At 36.1% G+C, this 24,107-nt stretch overlaps 1 protein-coding gene across 4 annotated transcripts in view; it reads left to right on the top strand.

Moving 5' to 3' along the window:
- The window catches only part of PIK3C3 (phosphatidylinositol 3-kinase catalytic subunit type 3), a 74,720-nt gene that overhangs the window by 15,228 nt on the left and 35,385 nt on the right, over window positions 1–24,107 (top strand). The window contains exons 7-21 of one of the 4 annotated variants that reach the window (XM_048049995.2): window positions 2,111–2,182; window positions 2,626–2,715; window positions 3,305–3,409; window positions 3,866–3,958; window positions 4,597–4,782; window positions 6,014–6,168; window positions 7,404–7,491; window positions 8,655–8,722; window positions 12,253–12,358; window positions 13,199–13,315; window positions 15,001–15,132; window positions 17,220–17,348; window positions 17,643–17,739; window positions 18,384–18,448; window positions 22,426–22,510. In XM_048049995.2, coding sequence (XP_047905952.1) covers window positions 2,111–2,182; window positions 2,626–2,715; window positions 3,305–3,409; window positions 3,866–3,958; window positions 4,597–4,782; window positions 6,014–6,168; window positions 7,404–7,491; window positions 8,655–8,722; window positions 12,253–12,358; window positions 13,199–13,315; window positions 15,001–15,132; window positions 17,220–17,348; window positions 17,643–17,739; window positions 18,384–18,448; window positions 22,426–22,510 — 1,588 coding nt within the window. The remainder of the gene's footprint in view (window positions 1–2,110; window positions 2,183–2,625; window positions 2,716–3,304; window positions 3,410–3,865; window positions 3,959–4,596; window positions 4,783–6,013; window positions 6,169–7,403; window positions 7,492–8,654; window positions 8,723–12,252; window positions 12,359–13,198; window positions 13,316–15,000; window positions 15,133–17,219; window positions 17,349–17,642; window positions 17,740–18,383; window positions 18,449–22,425; window positions 22,511–24,107) is intronic. The other 3 variants (XM_048049996.2, XM_013183210.3, XM_013183211.3) reach the window with 3 other exon arrangements.

The raw sequence follows: 24,107 nt of genomic DNA on the forward strand, positions 1-24,107 counted from the left end.
CATTTTTGAGGACTGATGGGAAGAGCAATACTGCTCATTCTGGGACCGTCATCAGCCACAGAGTGTGTGTGTATATATATATATAAAACATTTAACTAAGATGGATAGATGTGTAGTTGTTGCCATTATTTTGACCATAGCGTTGTACTTCAGAAAGACATCAGACACTAATAAATGCGGCGTTGTCTTCTTGAACATGCTTTTTTAATATTAAGAAATCTTTTACTGTAGTCAGCAATGCAGAATATACATAGATTAACAAAATACTCTTCTCCTGAAATGGTGAAGACAGCATTAATTCCTGTTTCTTGATGTTGATAATTATTTCCTTTTCCTCCTTGATACAAGTTCCTAAATTCTTTGAAAGTTACCTCTGAAAAATATAAAAGCAAAAGCATCCCAAGAGACATATGGGACTGAAGAAGGGAAAAAAAAAGGGGGGGGGAGGCAGAAGCAAACTGAAGCAAATTACCTCAAAGCATTACTGACAGAAGAGTTATATTTAAAAAAAAAAAAATTGATTTGAGTGGAAATGTCTGTTTCCCTTATAATGAAGCTGCTGAACCTATCTTACTGAAGTGCTTAGCTTTTACCTTTGTAATGTGTATTATACTCTAAAATGAAATAAAACTAGAATAGATTCCTGTGAAATGAAGGTTTGATACTTTTGTATGTTTAATGTGTGTACATTTATTAAAAAAAAACACACAACAAAATATATATATATAGTGTGTGTATATATAAAGTGTATATATATACACACACATAAATACATATATATAAATCAAAATATAAGAAGCTATTCTATTTGTGATTTGAGTAGACTACATGGAACATCTTTTGGCCATTAACTTTTAGTCTTGTTTTTTTTTAGCTAAGGCTGCATACTTCTATGAGATCTAGTAATTCTTTCCCCTCCCCATGCATCCTATGGAAACTGTGGAGAGGCAAGGCATTGAAGATGAAAAATAAATTAAGCTTGCTGAAGTCAGTGGGAAGATTCAGTGTTAGCGATAGTCTTTTTGATTAAACCCTCAGGGCTTAGTTTTTGAAGGTAAAATATATATTGTGATTGAGATAATAATTCCAGTTGGCACCTTATTTGCATCTTTAGTTCCTGCTCACATTTGAAAATTGGACTACATGTTCAATTCAGCCTTTAGAATTTTTGCCATTACTTCTGTCCTGTTTGACCATGCTGGAATCAAATCTTTTCATTAGGATTCATGCCTGAAAGTTACTCCAAAATAAATGAGAACAAACTTATTTAAATATAGTATAGCATGTATTATGCGAGTGGCTTGGTGGTTTTTTTAGTGACTTTTCTGTTTTACTGTTTTTATATTGTCTTTTAAATATTCTGTAGAATATTGTCAATTAATGCTTGGTTGCATTTCTAAAATAAAACAAAACCAGTCTTCTGGACGTGACTGAAAAGAAGGGAAACAGTATTGCTGGATCTTGTCTTGTGGTGGCAGACTTTATTATTTCTTTCTGCCAGGGTCAAACAAGAAATATTTTGCTTTTTCCAGTGAAACCAGCAACACCTTAGTCTTTTATAAGGAAAAACCATCAGGCATCTGCCTTATGGCTCCAGAGTAGCAAGCACAGCATGAACTTCCAGAAAAGACCATACCACACTGCATGTGGAACCTGCAATAGATGGGCACAAATCTTCCTAAATTTGGCTGTTTCAAAGGGCCTTTATTGTTGAACTGTTTTGAAATATTTTCTGCCATGTTGCTGCTGTTTCTAGGAAACTGTTTGTTTTTAGTGCAAGTACGGATCGGGATTTAGTTTTTCTTTGCGTTTCCAGAGGACATGAGTAATGATAACAGCAATTTTTTCCACTCACTTGTTTGCTTCCATGGTAGTGAGTTGCCAAGATGCATCTCCTCAGATGAACTTCGATCTCTATTGTGACCTTATTTATCATCTAGTGAAAACTAACGAAAAAATCGTTTTTTTTCCGCTTTATACCCACGAAAGTCTGCAAGGTGTAGCTGTATCGTTTTTTACTTCAGTATGTTATATAATGCTTTAATATGGCATGCTATTTTATTTTTAGAATTGGAAATATTTAATATGCTTTTAACTTTCTGTCATTCAGGACGGTGATGAGTCATCTCCAATTTTAACAAGTTCTGAAATTGTTAAGATTCCAGATCCGCAAATGTCTATGGTAAGCAGTGTGTGTAAAGCTTCCATGTAAAGCAATGTGTATAACAGTACTTTGTTAAGAAGTTTACAGAATTGGAGTTAAGTTTGTCATATCACTATTTGCAGTAGTTCAAAATTCCACTGGAAAGATGTATTTGACCAGTTGAAAAATATGTTGTTGTAACTTTTTTTTTATTCCTGCTTCTGGTAGATTTAAAATACCAGAAGTGATTTAATGCTAATGATGCTTCTCTTCCTTTCCATACCTCATGTGCTTGCTTCTGAAGTGTAGAAAAGCAAAATAGGGGGATTGTTGGTAAAAGAGGGGAGAGGGTGGGAATATAAGGTAAGAAGGAGCTGAAGAAGAGAGAAATCAAGTATAGAAGAAAGTGCAGTAACTCTTGGTCACTTCATCTGTTAAAATATTTTCTTCCTACACTCTCTTGTATGTTGTCTTTCATGTAGACAGTGCCTAAATACAGTTCTAGAAAAGATTTCCATTATTGTGGATGCCAATTCAGTGGGACTGGTATTGGCAGCTTTGGGAACCTTAATGTAAGTGGGCTTCTACTGGCAACACTGTTTGAGCACTGTTTAATCTAACACTGCAAGAGCAAGTCTGACAATGCTGAAAACTGCCTTGGCTGCTGAAATCTTGTTGACACTGTGGCTCCTATTGTGGCTCCTACTGTTGCTAACATGTTATTAACAGTGGGAAAACTTTTTGAGAATGTTTTTCTTGCATACAAAGCTTTATACTGCGAACATCCTAAAAATGTTTTCAAAGCAGCTAGCACGTTTGAGTGCTGCCTAAATCACAGATGCGTTGACTGGAACACTTGCATTCTGCAGCAATTCACCAAAAGGCAACATAGGGCTTGTAAGTCAAGTGAAGTTAAATAAACTAAAACCCCAACAAACCTTACTTTTAATGAGTAAAAGAGCATATTGTTGAAGGATTATCTTGTTAAACAGCAATGACGAAAAATAAACAATCCGGAAGATGCTGTAGTTTTAGATGTGAATTTTAATTGTCATGCATTATTTAAGATACTGGTGAGTTTTTGCTAGGATTTTTCACTTCAGTAGTAACTTTCTCTCGAGTTTAAATATTTATAAATATTGACTTACCCTCTGCATTTAGGAGAACTTAGTAGAAAGTAAACATCACAAGCTTGCTCGAAGTTTAAGAAGTGGACCTTCTGATCATGATCTGAAGCCTAATGCAGCTACACGAGATCAGCTTAATGTAAGTCACTCATCTGATGACTAAATTTGAAGTTACTAGGTAACTTGGTATAATATGTAGTGACAACTTCAGGGAAATGTTTCACCTCACTTTAAATAAAATCATTAATAAAGAAAAGTTGTTTCTTACACAGTTATATGGGTCCAACTCAGGAATGAGCAGAATGTACTTTTTTTAACTATTGCCGCAGTTTTGTTTGGATAAGAACACATATTGTACCTATATGTTGGTGTCGATGGTAGTCTTAAAAATAACTGCTTATGTTTGCCTACACTGCCAGTTCATTCAACATAACTGAGGAGCATCACCACAATGGCATGAGAAATTTGTGTTGTTGGAAAGCTTTTTTCTAGCTGTATTTGTCTCATCAGTGTTCTGTCAGAGTATAGTCTCTTAACTCGGTGATTATGCCTGCTTGTATATTTTAAACTCACTTTCTGACTGTGTGTCTAATAGATCATAGTGAGTTATCCACCAACAAAGCAGCTGACATATGAGGAACAGGATCTAGTTTGGAAATTCAGATATTACCTTACTAATCAGGAGAAGGTAAGTTGAATTATTTGAGAAGATTTACTAATGCAAGAAGCATTTCATCTGGCACTGATTTTTACAGTGTTTTGTCCATGCAGATACAGAGTTTCTGTCTTAGCTATTCAATATTATTTTAACTTTTTCTATAGTTGTACTGATTTAAAAATTAAAGACCATAGTTTTCCTTTTCAAATCCTAATAACTATTATTGCAGCAGTCTTTCTGCAAAGCCTGAGTGACGGCTTAATATACTAGTGGTGCCAATTCTTCTGAAGCAAACTAAAATGCTTCAAAAGTAGTTGTATATCCCTTTTAGACAAGGGTTAGTGTTACCAAAATACGTAGCAGAACACCAAAACCCCAAAGTATATCAAAGTATATTAAGTAATCACCCAGCAGTAAATACTGTTGTGTAGTTGCAATGGTGTTTGAGCAGTAATCACTGACTTTACATTTTGCTTAAAGATCACTCACAGTTTCAAAAGACGTATTAAAATACTTCAAATTGTATTGTCACTTATGTCAGTAAAGCTCCACAGGTCTGTGCTTATATAAAGGTAGTTTCAATCTGGTTCTGCCTTAACTTTTCATTTCTGAAATAGATTTGTTTGTCCCAGGTTTCAGTTGTCAAATTATCCAATCTTTCATTTTAGGCCTTGACAAAATTTTTGAAGTGTGTCAATTGGGACCTACCTCAAGAGGCAAAGCAAGCACTGGAGCTACTGGGCAAATGGAAGCCGATGGACGTGGAAGACTCTCTAGAACTACTGTCATCTCACTTCACTAATCCAACAGTTCGACGATACGCTGTTGCTAGGCTTCAGCAGGCTGATGATGAGGTATTCGCTGTTCCATGAGTACATGTGGAAGTTAACTGATCTCAGGGCTTGGAGCACGGAGGATTTTTAGTCTTACCAAGTACTTCAGGTGTTTGCTACATTTAAGTGATAACAGCAATAGATAAGTTTAAAACAAAAATTCACCATGATACTCTTTACTAAAACCTTTTTATGGAGGGAAGTTTAAAACATTAATTGCTATTATTGAATACTCATTGATAATTGTCTTAGCCTGAATGGTCAGTGACAGCTCTTTTTTGTCAAGTTGAAACAACCCTATGTTCTCCCCACAAAGCAGTGATAAATTTTCTATGTTAACCTGTTAACTATGCTAAACTTGAATAGTCTAATACAAGATTTCCAAACAAAACTGCCTGGTAGATTGAAGCAGAATATCATCATAAACTTTCTGAAGAAAATGAGTAGAAAAACATATGTGGAAATAAGGTATTTCTAATTGTATACTGATTAGAATGTGATGAGGTGTGATTTGTGAGTAGAGCCCACTTAATAGTTGCTAATCTTCAACATCTGAGTGGAAAAAAAAAACAAAACACAAAACTGTGAATGTATTGCCATAGCTCTTGAATCCTTGGTAATCAATTGAGATTAAAATAGGGAGCATAAATTTCTCTAATTTTAGCAAGCCCTCTTCAATAGCCAAGGTCATACTGCTTTGTCTGTAAAGAGTACCTTTTACAAAACATTTAAAGCCAGCTGAGCAAGTTGAATAGTAGAGGAAATTAATTCATTATAAGCAGCAAGTGATTAAAATTCTATTCTTCAGTCTTAAGTAGATCAGATGCATTGATTCATTACTAAGGATAAAAATAAATACTGTACAGAAGAGAGGAGGAAAAGTGAATTCCTGGTACCATGGTCCACATTTTGTGCTCAAGTTTCATTCTCAGAAGCCCCAAACCAGAAAGTTTATTGTGTGGATGCTGGAAGCCAGTAGGGTAGCATAAAGGCGTATTTTAAAGGTGTATTTTCACTAAAATCCTTAATTAGCACTTATTAAAATTTGAGTGAATTAGTGATGTGGTAACTTGCTGTCTTTTGGGAGTCAAACTCTATCCTAGATCAGTTTTTTTTCTGTTGTGTATTTGTTTCTGATGAGACTCTCTTCTGGTTCCTTATAGTCAATAAATTCCGACCAAGTTTTCATGAGATTAAGAAACTGTGCAGCTTTGATCCTCTTGATTAATTTTCCTTTTTTCCCCTCTGTGAGGATTTGCTGATGTATCTGCTACAACTAGTCCAGGCATTGAAATATGAAAACTTTGATGACATAAAGAATGGACTGGAACCTAGCAAGAGGGATAGTCAAGGTTCAGTGTCAGAAAGCATGACAACATCTGGAGCTAATGGTACAGAAATAGACAGGTAAGAAGCTAAGATTTCTAGTAGAAAAACAGAAATATGTAACAAGTCCTCAAATTCTTTCCCCTTTTTAGGGACTGTTGCATATTCAATGTTCTTCTATAATCTGAAGTGGTGACATTTAAATTAAAATAACAAACAAAAAATCCTAAACTTTCACAGAATGTATTTACTGACTTGAGATAGTTTACAGAACTAACATGCTCAATCTAGAAGTTGTGGCCTTTGGCCTTTTTGTGCAGAAGAAAGGTAACTTCAGGAGGAGCAATGACATTGCTTACTTCTGTCCTTACAGAAGGTAGGTTGCTTTCCATGAAGTAGTTTCATGACTCCACTTCTGAATTTCATCAAAGAATATCAATCTAAACATCTGATCAGTCTGAAATGGAAATAAATTTCTTCCTGCTCCTTCAAAAGAACATGTAGGGATAATCCTGTGAATATAAAGTAGCTGCTGGCGGCATACTTTCTATTACTTGGAATCCCAAACAAATGCTGAAATACCTGATTAATACCGGATTAAGGTGCAGACAAATTTGGTTAACAGAAGTCTCCTTCTGAGCTTCATGTGAATATGTATAACAGGTTTCCAAATTTCTAGTATTAAGCTTCAGTGTCTAATCACTTGTGCCACTCATATGTACTCTTTATGTTACAAGATTTCCACTGATCTTACCACTAAGCTATAGATTAGGTGTCCTGGGATGCATGCTGCAATGACACTCTGACATCAATAGATCTGTTTGATTACTTCCTTTTAGGTAAATTTACTGTGTCATAATTTTACCTAACAAGCATTGGATGTGTCTAGTCTGGTATGTGTGATTGCATTCCAGATCTGGGTGCTTGCAGGTGTTGTGTGTTGGTAATTTAATTGAAAGTGTATTTTTAAAACAAAAACTTATACTGAAAATGTGGATTTGCTAAATTCCCATGAATGTTTGTTTATTTTTCATGGAAGCTGAAACAAAATACTAAGATTGATGTAACCCAATGTTCTTTACAACCATAAGCTGTGTAACTAATCAGACACAGCGATCAAAGCTGCTGTTCATGCAATTTGTTCCAAAACAGAATTGAGAGGGAAGGGTTGAGAGTGTTTTTTAAAGATAATTACCTTACAGTTTTCTGAGTTTATCATGCTGTGGAAGTGAAATGCATTGCTGTTTTCTTGCATGCGCCCTGTCCCCCAAGCAAGAACTTTGAATCATGCCAGTTACATGCTTTTCTTTATGTAGTTCCCAGATCATGACTCCTATTCCATCTGTTTCCTCGCCACCTCTTACCTCTAAAACAAAGGAGCCTGCAGACAATGAGAACCTTGATGTAAGTTGAATGTTTTACCTTGCATTTGTGATATTTGAGACTTCAGTGACTTAATGCTATTTTTACATTTTTGTGCATACTTGCATTTTTCTACTGTATTTTGCTGAATACTTGAAGTGCTCTAAGAACATGCATGTTAATTAAATGCTTAAAAAATAGCAATAGGTTATCTGAATTTTTCTTACAGGCTGTCTATTTATCTTCTTGGTCACATTACCCAAAACTGGGGGACTAGGCATTGATTTTTTCATAATAACAAACTGTCTTTTAAAGTAGAAAATTACTGCAAAGGTGATCACGTGCTGGTTAGATACTGACAACTATGTGTATTGGAGGTGTTTTAAAGCCTTCCTTTTTTAAACAGAAAACAGTTATCCAAGTATTTTTTAATGCCTGCAATGTGTTCTTCCTGTGCCCAGATTCTTCGGCATTTGTGCCATCATTATAGACCTTAAAGACGCTGTGATTTATATCTGCCAAGGATTTTACTCTTCTGCTTTTAGTAGAAATTGCAGGAAGGAAAATTGCAAGGTAAAGACAATTTGGGGGAGTCTGTTTTTAATCTGGTGTACAGTTAATTGGTCTTTAAACAAAAGATCCATTGTCTTTGTAAATCTTCCTGTTTGGGTCTCAGGACTGCATGGAAATTAAACCTCAAATGGAGCATACAGGTAAAGATGTTCATTTTTTTTTTGTTGGACTGCTACACCTTGGAAAAGCAGCTAAATGCTGTGTATACTCTACAAATTCATTCTTTATGTTAAGATGTAAAACATCTTAATGGGTTTCAGCTCTTCTGGATGTGAAACAGGTAGCAAATCCCTTTCAGGGTAGATTCGCACACTTGGATAATTGCATAGGAGAAAAGTAAGGTATTGTAAATAGAAAGCTAACATTGAAGGTTTATAGTTGGAAAACATCATGTACTTGTGATATGTTGGTAAATATGCTACCATGATAGACTTTTTTACTTAGTGTTGCTGCTGGAAATGTTTGAAATAAAATTAAAAATATGAATTCAGTCCTAGGTTGGATTGGATTCAGCCTTTACAAAGGAACATCTCTCAAACCTTCATGCATTTGTGTTTTTTCCTTACCGTCATCTCTATGATGTGTCAGACTTACTTTATAATGTAATTTTGCTTTTCTTAAATCTCTCTCAGCAAGACCTTTGCACTTTCTTGATATCACGAGCATGCAAAAATTCCACGTTGGCGAACTACTTATACTGGTATGTTAGAAACTATTTATTCATACTGTATCAATGTGTAATTGAAATCAAAGCTATAATACCCAGAAGGATGCACAGCAATAGATAACTTGAGAATCTTAATTTCAGTCAGGATGAAGTAGTATATTTACAATACGCAGCTGAACAGAATAATCACTAAAAAGAGGACACTGATTTTTAAAGCATAGAAAAAGTGTTTCTCTGTTAGACAAAGTAAGGTGATCTGTAAGGCATTAAGTACAGTGTTTGGGGGGGGGGGGAGTCCCCCAAGCTAACCGTATAGTTTTTAAGTTGTCATTCACTTTGTTTCTGGTATTGAGTAGGAAATCAAGTTCATCTTCTGCACTGCTTTTGTTTGCTTTGTGTTTATACTTTTGGCAGTGTTGACAAGAATATTAAAGTTACTTAAATATGTCAAGAGCATACTTTATAAACATTCATAAAGTTGTTAATTAGATTGTGCTAATCTAATTGTTTTTTTAGATTAAATTTGTGGTTGTGTTGTAAGCACAGTCATTGCAGATGTATGCTTTCTTTAGGGGGAACTTTAGTTATGAATAGTTTATGTAGATGGTGAAGAGGTAAAATGTTGTCTCACTTAAGCAATTTTTAGGCATTTAATTCTTAACTAGTCGTCTGCATGCCTTCTGTACTTAATGAAATAAGCATTTGCAGATACGATCTCACTTAAAGAAAACTGAGGTGACTAGAGCTGTACTCCATGAAATGTACTCCCTGAAAGTGTCGATGTGTATATGCATATAAACACACACGAGCATATACTTGTATATGCACATGTATTTTATAACGGACAGCTTCGGTACCTTTCACATGGTTAAAAATGATTTAAATCAAATAATTATTATATGTATCCTTTTAGATTCATCTAATAATTTAAAATATTCATATGCATTAGTATATGCTTATTAGGTGAATTGGGTGTTTTAGGTGGTATAAACTTAAAACTGTTCCTGCTTAAATTTAAGAACCTATCTTGAGAATGACCCAGTCTGTAAATTTCTTAAAATCTTTTGCTTTTTCGGAAATTTGAGATGTGTAATTCAGTAATTTAAATGAAAGATAATTCAAATGCATTACTTACACATTTATGCAAGGGAACTGTACTTTTGTAGTGGCAAATATGATGTTTGACTTCAGAATAAAGATGTTAATAAATGTAAATGGTTAAAATAATTGCAGGCTGAATTGGAGTGTGTAGAAGCCAAATGTTTGACCTAATTAAACTTTCTTCATGAAAATAAATGTCGGTGGATTATATCAACATAATAAAAATGAGCTAAACTCTGCACTTAAATTTCAGCAACTTGTCAGAATCTACAGAATATTTAAAAGTTTCCAGGACTCCACAGTTTTTGTCTTCCAACTGCAGGAACAAACAATAAACAAAAATAAAAATAAAAATCCACCACCACAAAAGAGTCAATTCATTCATTGTTTTCTTTGCAGACATCTTAATCTCAGTGACAAAATACAAATGTTGTAGCCACTGTTTGAGCTGACATAGCCATAAATCCTTGTGGCTGCTGATCAATTGCTTGTTTCATCTATCCAGACACAGGGTGCACCAGAATAATCAATGGAAAAGTACAATGTCCCTTGAAAATCAAACCTCCCTGCTCATTCACTTGTCGTTGTAAAGTTCTCCTATTCTTATACTTTAACAGTGCCTGCAGAAGTCACTGCTACTGCTTTTTACTTCTCCCCCATCTGGATGTATGAGACATTTACCTATGTGTGGAGTATTTCTTCCTCCTTGTTCTAAGGTGGTTTAGAGAAACTGCCCAAATTTTTAGCAAATGAAAAAGGCATGTTTCAATTAATGACACCCTTTTTTCCCTGACGTTTTAGTGCACAGATTTTTTTTAAATGTGTTTGGTTTTTTTGCTAATATTGCAGCAATCTAACTTTGTCACTTTAGTAAGGTAACAGTGTGTAGAAAAAAGTATCAGCAAAGATTTGGAAGTAGTTTCTGGTTATAGATTTTCTTGAGATAATATGCATAAAATACTTTACATGTACCTTAATGTATATAATGCACATTTGTAAATAAAATTAGTCAAATTTGACACAAGCAAAGTTAATTTTGAATCACTTCTAGTAGATTTCTTACATCAATGTGAAAAAGAAAATTCAGATTTTTTTTTTACATCCAAAACTTAAATAAATTATTTAGTCAGAAGTAGACTAAAGCTGCAGTGCAATTTTTCCAGGATATCTGTCTGTAACTTTCCAAACAGTCCAGGGGTGTGCTGGTCTGTAGCTATTTACTTTCAGATGGATGTGCCTTTCCTACTTTGCCTGTTCTTTTCAGGAGGAAGGAGGTTTGAGTTATAGAACAAGGGAGTTGTTTTTAACTTAAACTATTTACAAGTGATTTCCTTACTTCTCCCTTTTATGATAGCAATTTTCTGGATTATCAGCTAAAATAGAAACCCAGGGTGTTTTGGCATTTATCTCTTACCATGTAAAGCTGATTTGAAATCAGTGTAAAACTAAAATGTAACAGCCACCACCACCAAGTCAATCTATGTGGTGTTCATTTGATTCTCATCTGCAGTCAGCATTCTTTAGCACTAGCTGAAGTTATAGAAGGCTCCAAATATGACATTACTAGTTGTTTACAGAAAGTCTTCTATCCATGTGAAAAGTCACCTGTAAAGGAGAAGAAACGTCACTTTCAGCTGCAATCAAGACCTCTAATCTTGTCCTATAATCATTCAGCTGCAAAGAAGTTGCAAGTCCAGAAAAAGGAAAAAATAGTTATTAGTGTGAAGTGTGAGCATGCTTATTGAATATGTAGAGCCACTTTTGAATCCAAATGCAGTGTTTGAAAACAGTTGCTAATCTCTACCTTTTTTTTTTTAAGTGAGATTGTTTTGCCTGGGTAAAGCTATGAAATATAGTAAACAGAAGGAAGACCTCTGCACAGCTGCTTTTTGTTTGTCAGTTCTGTGAATAGAAATAAGCACAAAAGTGTTTCCAAACTGCTAATTAGCACATCAAAATAAATTGTCAGTGTAACTGTCTGGAGAATTCTAGAAATGAAAACCTGATTTGAAAAGCCTTTGCAGAGCTACTTCAGGATCAATACGGTTTCTTCCACTGTTGCTAATTATAAAATAAGGAACAAGTAGAATAGGATTTTTTTTGAGGCGTACTTGAATAGCAAGTTTGCAGCAACTATTTTATCTCTGTGCTGTAGAGGGTAGTAGTGTAGTGGACTACCCGCTTTTCCCGTTTGAAGTGTTCTTGTGATTTGGACTTATGTCCTGTCTGAGTGATGATTGACTGCTTCAAGTGAAGCACCTCAAACTTTTATAGGCTGCCCTATCCAAATGGGAATTTATTACTATGCAATTTTGAAGAGGTCAGCTAGTATCAGTCAAAGAACAACTTTATTTTTAACAACTTTACTGTGCACCTGGAGCTAAAAATACAGGACTGCAGTATTTCACTCAAATTGTGCAGTGCCAGAATACAGTATAACTTGAATTGTTTCTGTGCTGCAGGTATGTAATAGTGGAATGTGAAGACCAAGACACTCAGCAGAGGGACCCAAAGACTCATGAAATGTACTTAAATGTGATGAGAAGATTTAGTCAGGCTTTGCTAAAGGTAATGCTTCTGTGTAAGAAAATAGGTGATTCTTTTCTTTTAAAAAGACACAAGTGTCTAGAAAGAGGACAGCTTGTCATTATCATGTATTGAAATCTAGAAAACTTCTACTTCTGTTTGAATTTTCAGTGATTGTGGTAAAGCAAAGAACAACTATCAAGAAAATTTTTGTCTTATTGCTTGCTCCCATTAATAACATGCTTATTCTGAAATCCTATGCCTTGTATGATCAGTCTAGTTCGCTTCTAATTTGTTTATTAGAAACTTCTAATTTCTTTCCTAGAAATATTTCTTTACCAGTGCAAATTTAGACAAGACGCCTGTCTTTTGAATCCAAAAGCTGTGTTGTTCTGTATGCCAGCAGCAAAGGGTGCTGTAGCAACAGGAGAAGAAAGCAAAAACAAAATAAAAAAGCTTTTGTGAATTTCAGTCTATAATTTTATAGTAGATGCACTAAAATCAAGTGAGACTGTGAATCTTATACTTCATATTAATTCCCATTTTAGGGATGCTGTGTAAATCTGACTCTTAACACTTCATAGAGTATTTCTTGTGCTTGTGCTTATTACCTTATTTTCGTTGTGTATTTTTTTTCTGCATGAATGTTCATAACTAAAATTGTTGATTCAAATTAAAGTGAACTGATAGGTCAGATAATTGATTGTCAGCTCCAATGATTCTGACTGTGCTTTACAGAAAATATCTTTTGAATTGGGAGGAAATAGATCTTTATTCACTTAAAACTTAAAAGCCCAAAGATGTAAGAATAAAGAAAAAAATATTTCTAGGTAAAATAATTATTGAACAAATAACTAATTTTGTTTCTTTTAATTCACTTAGGGTGATAAGTCTGTCAGGGTGATGCGTTCATTGTTGGCAGCTCAGCAGACGTTTGTAGATCGCCTGGTTCATGTAATGAAAGCAGTGCAGCGTGAAAGTGGGAATCGTAAGAAAAAGGTAAATAAAGGACTGGAAAACTTACATTGTCAAATTCTACCCAGAAACGAATGTTAGCCTTTCACTAAAAATTCTTACTACTCAAACGTATAACAGATGTCCGTCTATCCTATAACAATTTTAGGTAATTTTAAAGAAACCTAAGAAAGGATTAGATGGGTCAAAGTTACAAAATGTTCTGAAACTTCAGAAATGGAAAAAGAGAAGAGGCCCTTCAGAAATGTCTCAGGGTATTTTGGCTAAAGTAAGGTATAGAAATCATTGAAGTAGTGATTTGAGGGTGAGCGAGTTGTAGAAGATAGGAGAAGGGAGCAGAAGTTGTTGTGATATGAGAATTATCTGTCACGGAGTCACGTAATGGCTGAAGCTGGAAGGCACTTCTGAAGGTCATTCTGTCCTACCTCCCTGCAAGTCTGCCTACAGCAGCTTGCCCAGGGCTGTGTAGTGGGTCTGGCTGGGATGTTAACTTTCCCTGCAGCAGCCCATACAGTGCTGTGCTCTGCAGTTGTAGCTAGAACAGCAGTGGTATCACACCGGTGTTGTCTGCTCCTGAGCACTGCTGGCACAGCATCACGACTCTCTCTAACCCTCCTAGGGGGTGGGCAAAAAAGTGAGAAAGAAACATCACCAGGGCAGCTGACCTAAACCAACCAAAGGGATATTCCATACCATATGATGTCACACTCCACCATAAAAGGTGGAAAAGGGAAGAAGAGGGGAGGGGTGGGCTCCCATTGCGAAAACATCTGTCCTCCTGAACACCAGCTACGTGCATTGAGGCCCTGCTTCAAGGACATGGTCAAGCATTGCTCATTTGTGGGAAGTAGAGAGTAATTTCTTTCCTCTGCACTTCCACACAGGCTTTACTTGTTTTATTTTTTTTATTATTTTTCCCTTTCCCCCTCCCTATTCCCCTTTCCCTTTTTTCCCTTTAGTTAAATTGTTTAATTAATAATAATCTTTCCTTAATTATTTTTTTCCCTTAAATTAAATTATCCTTATCTCAACCCATGAGTTGTTCTTTCCTTTACTTCTTCCCCTCTTCTAAGGAGGGGGAGTGAGAGGGCGGTTGTGGTGTTCAGCTGCCTAGCATGGTAAAACCACCACAGGCTGCTGTCCCGTCACTGGGCACCATTGGAAAGAGCCTGGCTCTGTATTCTTTGCACCCTCCAGTCGAGTATTCATATACATGGATTAAAATGTCCACTGAGCCTTCTCTTCTTTGGACTTAGAAGTCCCAGCTCTCTCAGCCTTTCCTCCTAGGAGAGGTTCTCCAGTCTATTAATGATTTCTGTGGGTCTCTGTTGGACGTTCTCCAATATGTCCATGTCTCTCTTGTACTGAGGAGCCCAGAACTGGACTCAATATGCTAGGCATGGCCTCATCAGTGCGGAATAGAGGGGAAGGATCACCTCCCTTAACCTGCTGTTGGCCCATGTTTAACTTGGTGTCCACCAGGACCACCCTCAGGTATTCTTACATCTCTGTTCTTATCACATATGGAGAATTTTTATTTCACTGCATTTAAAGAATGAAATCTTGATTCTTTGGAATAGTAATTGAAGAAGCTGGTGATTTATTAGTAATAGTTATCTGCTGTTAAGACTTTAACTGTTCATGTATGCCCAATAGTTTTGCTTGGTGGGGGGGGATAAAACACAAGATTTTGATTCTTTTTCTTTTAGAATGAGAGGCTTCAGGCGTTGTTAGCGGATAATGAAAAGATGAATTTAGCGGATATGGAACTTATTCCACTTCCTCTGGAGCCTCAGGTGAAAATTAAAGGGATAATCCCTGAAAAAGCCACACTCTTCAAGGTAAATAATGTCTGAATAGCTGAAATATAAACGAATCTAATGAGCACCAAGCTTAGAAACACCAGTTGAAAGATTGAAAGAGGCTGATGTCGTCAAGGAGAAATCTAATTGTAATGTGCTCTTAAAGTGATTCATTGCTTTTTTCTAAAGCTGATTTCAAATTAATGTGCTAAATTCACAGCAGCTTTTATAAGACTGATATACTTTATTAAATAACCATAATCTACTTTGAAAAAGGTGAAATGTTATGCGCAAATCTTCTTAAGAGTAAGTGGTTCACAAGCCGGAGACATTGTCTCCAAGGTAGCTGAATGCTTCCTAGTTCAGAACTTCTCTGAACCTTAGTCTTTGTCCAGAGGGATCATCACTTATGCTCAAAATCTTACATGTAGCATACCTGTTTTGATTTTTAATCTACATGTTAACATTATTGTACTGCAAAATGAAACTTAGTTTATTAGGGAGTGGGAAGAAATAAGGTGGTCCATTTCATTATGTTGCAGTGGACTGCCAAGTAGATGATGTATCCCAAGTGTAAATAACTCCTTAAATTGAACCACATCAGTTGCTTGTGATTACATAGCCATTCCTTAATATAGTTATTGGACAGTCAGTATGCTGTTAAAAGGTTTGAATTCTTTTGCTTCATATGCTACTTGAAGTGTAAGTAGCCCATGCTCATCATAAGTTTAATTTCAAGTGATCTAGTTGACTATTACCCAGTTTTAAGATGACCAAAATGTGTTTTACCAGTCAGGTCTCTAGCCAGGAGGCATTCTCTGCTAGTTTTAAAGAAAAGAGGGGAGGAAAAAAGTTCAAGCTTTTGTTGCAACAAATGTGATTTCTAGTAAGTTGTAAGTATGCCTTCTAGTTTCACGGGAATCACTTGTGAAATCCAATAACTTCTGTTTACTTAAAATAAGAGTTGAACATTTTTGATAGTTTTCTGCCACCTTTGGTTCCCCACCCTTGGCTTGTTTCTTTATATACCTATTACTTACGTAGAAGAGGACCCATCTTCCATTCTATGCTCTTAAAACTTCTTTTGAAGTCAGAGATGGTTTTGATTGTCCTGATTCTGAATGCTTTCTCATTTCCACTTAATCTATAATCCTGTGCTACGGGATGATAGTCAGAGGTGAATGACTGATTTTTGGTGCTCTTGGTTATCACATGGCAGCTTTTGTAGGACTATTCAAACAATCATTTTTCTTTTATTTATGGAACTTTTTTTTTTGAAACACTTACTGCATGTGAAAATATTAAACCGTATTCTTGATTTTTTAATTGTTTTTGCTTTGAGGGAAGTGACTTGGTCAGTTGCAATAGATGAAATTCATGTAGGTAATTGATCCCTTTCAATCCATTTTGTTCAGAGAGAGAGCAAACAAATTGTTCTTCACAAACAGCAATGTAAAAAGGCATTTTTTTCTTTTACTAAATAGATTAAGAAAGTAATTAATTAAGATGACTTGCCCCTAGCATTTCTTCAATGTTTATCCTGTAATTGCCTCTCTTTGATCTGGTCAGTTACAATTTGTTTTGTTGTGACCTTTTGCACAGCATTTTTACATCAGTTGTAATTAATTGCACGCATGCAAAACTTGAATCCTTCTGTCTTTTCCTCTTCAGTTGCATGAGGGATGGGGTGGCATGCAGGGGAAGAATGTATCCTTTGTACTTCTTGTTTGGTTTTTCTTCTCTAAACAGTGGAGAACCTGAGTTGTTGGTTTTTTTTTAAACATACCTAGATCACAGTTCTGGTAACTGGAAATGATATGGTCTGAGACCTAGACAGTAGGTAACTGCTTTTAGAAATATTTTAGAATTGCTTCCTTACTGCCAAATTTGAGGAACATTAAGAGACTTCTGGTTCTTGCTGTTATGCTATTTGTAACCGATGAGATTATTCTAAGCTTTTTCCTAACTGAAATTTATATCAGTATCGTATGATCTTATTCATGTTTAGTTCACGTATAGTTAATAATGCAGTAAATAAGGATTTGTATCTTAGGAATCCACTGTAGAAAGATATTAATGTGAACATTGCTGTGAACGTGCTTAGTGGAATAAATTTCCTTTTTCAGAGTGCCTTAATGCCTGCTCAGTTATTCTTCAAGACAGAAGATGGAGGTAAATATCCTGTAATTTTTAAGCATGGTGATGACTTACGTCAAGATCAACTTATTCTTCAGATTATTTCACTCATGGATAAGGTGAGAATTACTTACCCATGTTGTTGTTCTAAGTTCTTGATTCTCCTGGTCAAGAGCAAGACTGGTAGAAACTGTTCATGTGGGTAACATTGCTGTTGATGTTGCTAATACATTCCAGGGTTTTTAGACCTCACTTGGCTTTTTTCTTTATAGACAGACATAGATTCTATAGAGATCCAAAAAAAAAAAAAAAAAAGTTTGGCAAACTGGCTTTTGCACATCACTAAGTTCAATGAAGAACTGCGTAGATCACTGTCTCCTGTTTTTTTTTAAATTAGCTGGTTTCTGTTTCAGTTTTTTTTTCCTTCTCCCCACTCCCAGCTGTTAAGAAAAGAGAATCTGGATTTGAAGCTGACACCCTATAAAGTGCTGGCAACTAGTACAAAACATGGTATGAATACTTTTGTTTTCTAAAAGTACAGTATTGGGAAGAATTTTCTCCATCAGTTCTTAGACTGTTGTGACATAGTATTTTCATGAAAGATGATTTGTTTAAGACAGCATTCTAAAGAAGAGCTTGTGTAAGAAAATCCTGTCCCACTATAAGTTGTGGAAGTAAACAAGTTGAGTGGCTGTGGTATTCCACAGGTGACTCAAATATCTTCATAAAAGAAACCGGTTATTAACTTCTGAAATGCGTGACAGTCATTTAGACTATTTACAGCATAATCTTTGGTGCAAGCTTGCTGTGTGATCTTGGGCAAATCATGTGAACACTCTTATTGACCTTTGCATGAAGATAGGGGGGGAAAAAAGACCAAAACAAAATGAAACTTAACTATGCTTTTAGATGCATTGTGGATAAACATTTAGAAAATGACTGGTTTATTTCCTTTTTCATGAAAATTTGGACAACTTGCAGTTACAACTGGTTGTTAAAGAACTACTGAATTTTGGGGAAAAATTGGGGAAATTTTTTTTACTATAGAGAAGCAGTTGAATGAAAGCATGTGTTAGTGGTGCCCTTTAATAAAAATGCTTTGTGGAGTAGCTTCAAACTTGTATGCACTGGAGACTTTTTGGTTTGTGTCACAGGTTTCATGCAGTTTATTCAGTCAGTGCCGGTTGCAGAAGTTCTTGCTACTGAGGAAAGTATACAGGTATGTGATGTGTGGTTCTTTAAGTCTTCTACTGGTAACACAGTATGAATTGCAGCCTTAAATCTCACACGTCAGTCTTTACAGTCTCTCAACTGATCTTTACCTACTGTTTAGAAGACAGATTCAAACTTGAAACACATCAGATTTTTTGCTTTAGAAAACACTTAAATCACCCCATGAGTGTCTTATGACCTAACAGTAATAACATTGAAATAAAGTGTAGCTCAGTTATGATGTTGAAGTTCTGGCTTTCCCCTGGGCAACTTAGGATAAGAGGAAATTGTTGCTTGGGAGAAGAGACTGGCCCCACCCTGCCTACAGACTCCTTTGAGGTAGTTGTAGAGCGTGGTAAGGTCTCCCTTGAGCTTCCTCTTCTCCAGGCTAAACAGCCCCAGCTCCCTCAGCCACTCCTCGTTAGCCTTATTCTGTAGACCCCTCTCCAGCTTCATTGCCCTTCTTTGGACATGCTCCAGCACCTCAACGTCCTTCTTGTAGTGAGGGGCCCAAAACTGATCACACTTCTTGAGGTGCAGCCTCACCATCACTAAGTACAGAGGGACAATCACATTCCTGGTCCTGCTGGCCACTCTATTTCAGATACAAACCAGGATGCTGTTTGTTTCTTGGCCACCTGAGCACACTGCAGGGTCATGTTCAGCCAGCTATCAACCCATACCCCCAGGTCCCTTTCCATCAGGCAGCTTTCCAGCCACTTTCCCCCATTGTGTAATGTTGCAGGGGGTTGTTGTGTCCCAGGTGCAGGACCCGGCACTTGGCCTTGTTGAACTTCATACACTTGGCCTCAGTCCACTGGTGCAGCCTATCCAGATCCTCCTGCAGAGCCTTCCTACCCTCGAGCAGATGAATACTTGTGCCTAACTTGGTGTTGTCTGCAAACTTACTGAGGGTGCACTTGATCCCCTCATCCAGATCATTGATAAAGATATTGAAGAGGACTGGCCCCAGTACTGAGTCCTAGGGCACACCACTAGTGACCGGCTGCTAACTGGATGTACCTCCATTCATCCCAACTCTTCAGGCCTGGCTACCCAGACAGTTTTTTTTACCTAGCGAAGCGTACACCCATACAAGCCACGAACAGTCAGTTTCTCCAGGAGAATGCTGTGGGAAGTGGTGTCAAAAGCCTCACTGAAGTCAAGGTAGACCACATCCACAGCCTTTCCCTCATCCACTAAGCGCGTCACTTTGTCATAGAAGGAGATCAGGTTCGTCAAGCAGGACCGGCCTTTCATCAGCCCATGCTGACTGGGCCTGATCACCTGGTTGTCCTGTATGTGCTGTGTGATGGCACTCAAGATGATCTGCTCCATGAGCTTCCCTGGCACCAAAGTCAGACTGACAGGCCTGTAGTTAGTTCCCTGGGTCTTCTTTCTGGCCTTTTTTGTAGATGGGTGTCAGATTTGCTAGCTGCCACTAGGCTTGGTACCTTGTCAAAGCAAACGTGTTAATGTTTTCTAGTTTAAACAACTAAATAGCTAATCTGTGTAACTTCTGAAGTCTGTTTCCATGTGTGGTTGATGTGTACTTTGTGTGATTTGATTTGGAGCAAGCTTTCTTTGATTATAATGGAATTGAGTAGGGATATGTAATTGAATAATGACACACAACTCCTGATAGCTTCAAGCACAGCACCAGTTAGGTTGCAGAGCTTACTTAGTTGGTCAGGATAAATACAGATAAATAAAACATACCAAGCTTCCATATAAGATACATAGACACAAATAGTGACAGAGCACTGAAATAGGCTCTCAAGAGAGGCTGTGGAGTCTCCTTGGAGATCTTCAAGAGCTGCCTGGATATGGACCTGAGCATTGTGCTCTGGGTATTGCTGCTACAGCAGGGCAGTTGGACCAGATAACCTCCAGAGGTCTGTTTCAGCATTAACCATTCTGTGACAATACGTTCTGAATGAAAACACAGCATATTTATGTTGCATTTAGTTCATTACGTTACCTTTTTTCACATTTTTATAGCTAATACTGAAGCTTGCATTTGGTCATAATGCAGTAACTGGGAGTCAAAATAAATAGTTACACCCTTCTGTTAACTATATACATTTGAAAACATGGAGATATATGAAAAAAAAAAAAACACTAATCTCTCCAATTGTACAGTGACCAACATAAAGTTGCACAAGTTTCTTCTCACTTCTGTGAAGATTGTGATAAGCTACAATTACACTGAATCACCATACAGTTTCTGAAGTGTTTTCTTCTCTGTAGTCCTCTGTAATCGTAGAATCCTACTATTTATATTCTATTCCATTATATTTTCATAGAATAATGCATTTAGAAATGAACGTGAAATTGTCATTTTGCAATTATAACATCCTATTCCAACATAAGGTAGATGCCTCACTGTTGCTTGCTGTGCAGACATATGGAGCAATTCTTCCTTCGAGGAACTACTGATCTCGATAGACAAGACAACAAAAAGAAATGTAATCTGAGATTACTTCATAGAGCAATGACAAAATACATTACAGAACCCAGATTTCCTGTGCTGTGAAGCATGATAAAATAGCTGTGCATTGTAGGCAAAGGAGTAAAAATTAAATAAGCACTGAGTGTGGTGAAAGTTTTTTCTGTTGTTTTTGTAAATGTTTGTTTTGGGCATCACAGGTGTTTCAATGAAAATTGGCAGTATCTGAAAATGAAAAAAAAAGTCTTCTGAAGTTTCAAAGCAAGTAATTTAATATGGACTGATAATACAGATCTGCAGGAAAGAAAAAAATGTTTTGATGTTTGAATGTTATTTAACTTACATTAATAATCTTGAGATTTCAGTTTTGTGTTTTTGAGGGTTTGTGTTCCACTCTGCACAGCTTGCCATTTGGATTATCTGAAGTTGTTTTTTAACATAAAGTGTCCAAAGTTTTGGAGCACTGGAACTAGAATTTTCTACTACGCTATTAAACAGTTAAAATTTGTATTCCACATTGCTCTTATGGACTTCATTTTGAAGAATCATAGAGTATCCAAAAGGAAGGGGTGCACAAGTATCATTGAATCCAGCTCCTAACTCTGTACAGGGCAACAGAATCTTTCTGCTGTCAGCTTCTTGAATGTGTCTTTGAAGTGCTTAATCCTGTGTAAACAAAGACAATTAAAGCTTTTTCCATCTATAACAAGGCTGCTTTTCATGCAAAACTTTCTTAAATAGTCAACAGGTACCCGTTTTCAGCACCTCCTTATTTTGTGAGATTCCTTTCAGTGTTTCATTAGGGCAGTTATTTGTTCTGTAGATACACAGAAAGCTCCTCTTCCAGTGCTTGCCTAGCTTTTGTGCCTTTACTTTCATTTAGTGGAATAATCTTATGTTTAGGCTTGGATATAATTTACACATCTTTTTATCTTGGTCAAGAAAAACAGTCTTTTTAAGTAGTGGGAAGGACTGTTTTGGCCTCATTCATGTACCATTTGGTGATTTAGATCTTCCTTTTAAACTCAGTTGTATTGAAGAATATAGAGGCATATCATGTTAAACTTTGTAAGTTAGAATGTGTGTCCGAAATGTCTGAACTTAGTCCTGTATGGTTTTCATAATCTCACATCAACCTGTTCCTGTGGAAGTATTTTTGTATTCATAATTTATACATAAAATTTATATAATTTATACATAATTTATACATAATTTATACATAAAAATATGTATTCATAATTTATTAAAGTAAATCTTGAAGGCATTGTTAATCTGAGGCTGTTTTAAAGAACTGCATTTCAATTTAAATTTCAGATCTTTTTATGCTGAATGTAAAAATATGATGATTAAGACAATATAAAGGTAGCAATATAGAAGTAAATTAGATCTCACTGGGTTTGTTGGGGATAATTCTTTGTTTAACAGTTTACATTACTGGGCATTTGTGGTCTTGTTTTAAGTCTTTGATTACTAGTTATAGAATCACATTTGAGATCATGTGGAGTAACTAAATATGTTGACGACTTTCCCTCCAGAACTTCTTCAGAAAGCACGCACCTAGTGAGACTGGGCCTCATGGAATAAGTGCAGAGGTGATGGACACGTATGTTAAGAGCTGTGGTAAGTTAAACTTCTACAACTGATAACTTCAGATATGAAGTATAAAGGATGGGATCAGTGAGCTGTTGAGACACTTCAGATTAGATCATAGAAAGTACCTGCATAGTTCCTTACCTACAGTCAGAATACCTGTTGTAGATCTTAGTAATGTCACCAGTGAGCTCTAACACTAATTCAGCAGACCAGTCAAGTTCAGAGTCAGCATTAGGGTAGGTTTGAATTGGTCAAGATTCTACTGAGTATCAGATATTTCTCAATTGACTGTAATAGCAATTCGTGTTTGATATTTAGATGGCTGTATGTGTACTTCGTGTCTTAATCTGGAGATGAATCCTTCTTGTTGTTACTATTAAATTTTCATTTCTAGTTGTCAGATTGTAATAAGTGAAAAGCTAATCTTTAATTTGTCATGACTGCAACAATGTACCAGTTCAGGTTTCTTGTAGGTTTCAGCGTGGAATTAGAGGTCATAATTTTTCCTGGTCATCAGCATCAGTGCATAGATTTTTGTGATAAAGGAACATAAGAGCTAGGATTTTCTTTGTATTTAGTGCCTTTTGTGAGCATTGTAAATTTTTTCTGCTTATGTTTCCCCTTGCGCTCAAGGAGTCTTCGTAGCCCTTGCAAGGGAATGGCATTGTCTAGTGAAAAGAGTGGTTTTGAGTCAGACATGTGATACACTGATATTTCCTCAGACCTCTTTCCTTCTCCTTGAAGGAGATTAGAAGTACACCCTTCTTTCTAGCAAAAAAATCCTACCTATGTTTCCTCCACGTCATGAGTTGGGATATTCATAATTTGGGGAGATGTAAAGTAATGAATCATCAGTATTTGAAGTAGAAAAGTTCAATTTGTTTTTTTTAAAAGTCATCTTTTCCTTGGAGGTTGTGTTCAACTTCCTACTCCATTTGATAAAAAGAAAATGTAGTAGTGTAGTTCTTGTTCAGTAAACTGATGCTGATGTTAAAACATTGCATTTGCTGTCCATTAAATTGAAAAGTTTTTTCCTATCAAAAAAGTCATCCAGTTGTTGCTGTACCGTATCTCTTACTTTTCTATTCTTTCTGACAGTGCCATCCTTAAAACTTATTTAAACCTTTCTGGTTAGTGGGTGAAAGAAATATAACAGTTTGCATTAGTTGTAACTTATCACTAAGCCTTACTAAGCTTATTATCACTTAGCCTTACTGCTTAGCTTGTAAATACTGCTGACATATCCATTCAAATTCACATCAATGTCTAACACTTGTTTGTGGGTTTTGTAAGTATCTAGAGTTCAAAATGTGTACATTTATTTTGCTCAAAATACCTCATCTTACTTTGAAGTATCTTAATCCTAATATTGAATGGAAGTGTTTTTATATACCTGTTAGGTGTATAATAGGGTAGTAAAAGCTGAATCTAGGCAGTACTGAATATATTTCAGAGTTTTAATTTATTACTTTGTGTACTTCATACTGCTGATAATCTTGATTATTCATTCCCACCTTCCCAGCCTCTGTGGCATACTTACTACTTGTGAACAAGAATTAAGATAACATTATATGCTGTTGTTAATTGTGTGGAACTTGTTGCTCTCCAGGAAAGGTACTTGTAT

The sequence above is a fragment of the Anser cygnoides genome, chromosome Z (assembly GCF_040182565.1).
Source record: "Anser cygnoides isolate HZ-2024a breed goose chromosome Z, Taihu_goose_T2T_genome, whole genome shotgun sequence".
Taxonomy (NCBI): Eukaryota; Metazoa; Chordata; class Aves; order Anseriformes; family Anatidae; genus Anser; species Anser cygnoides.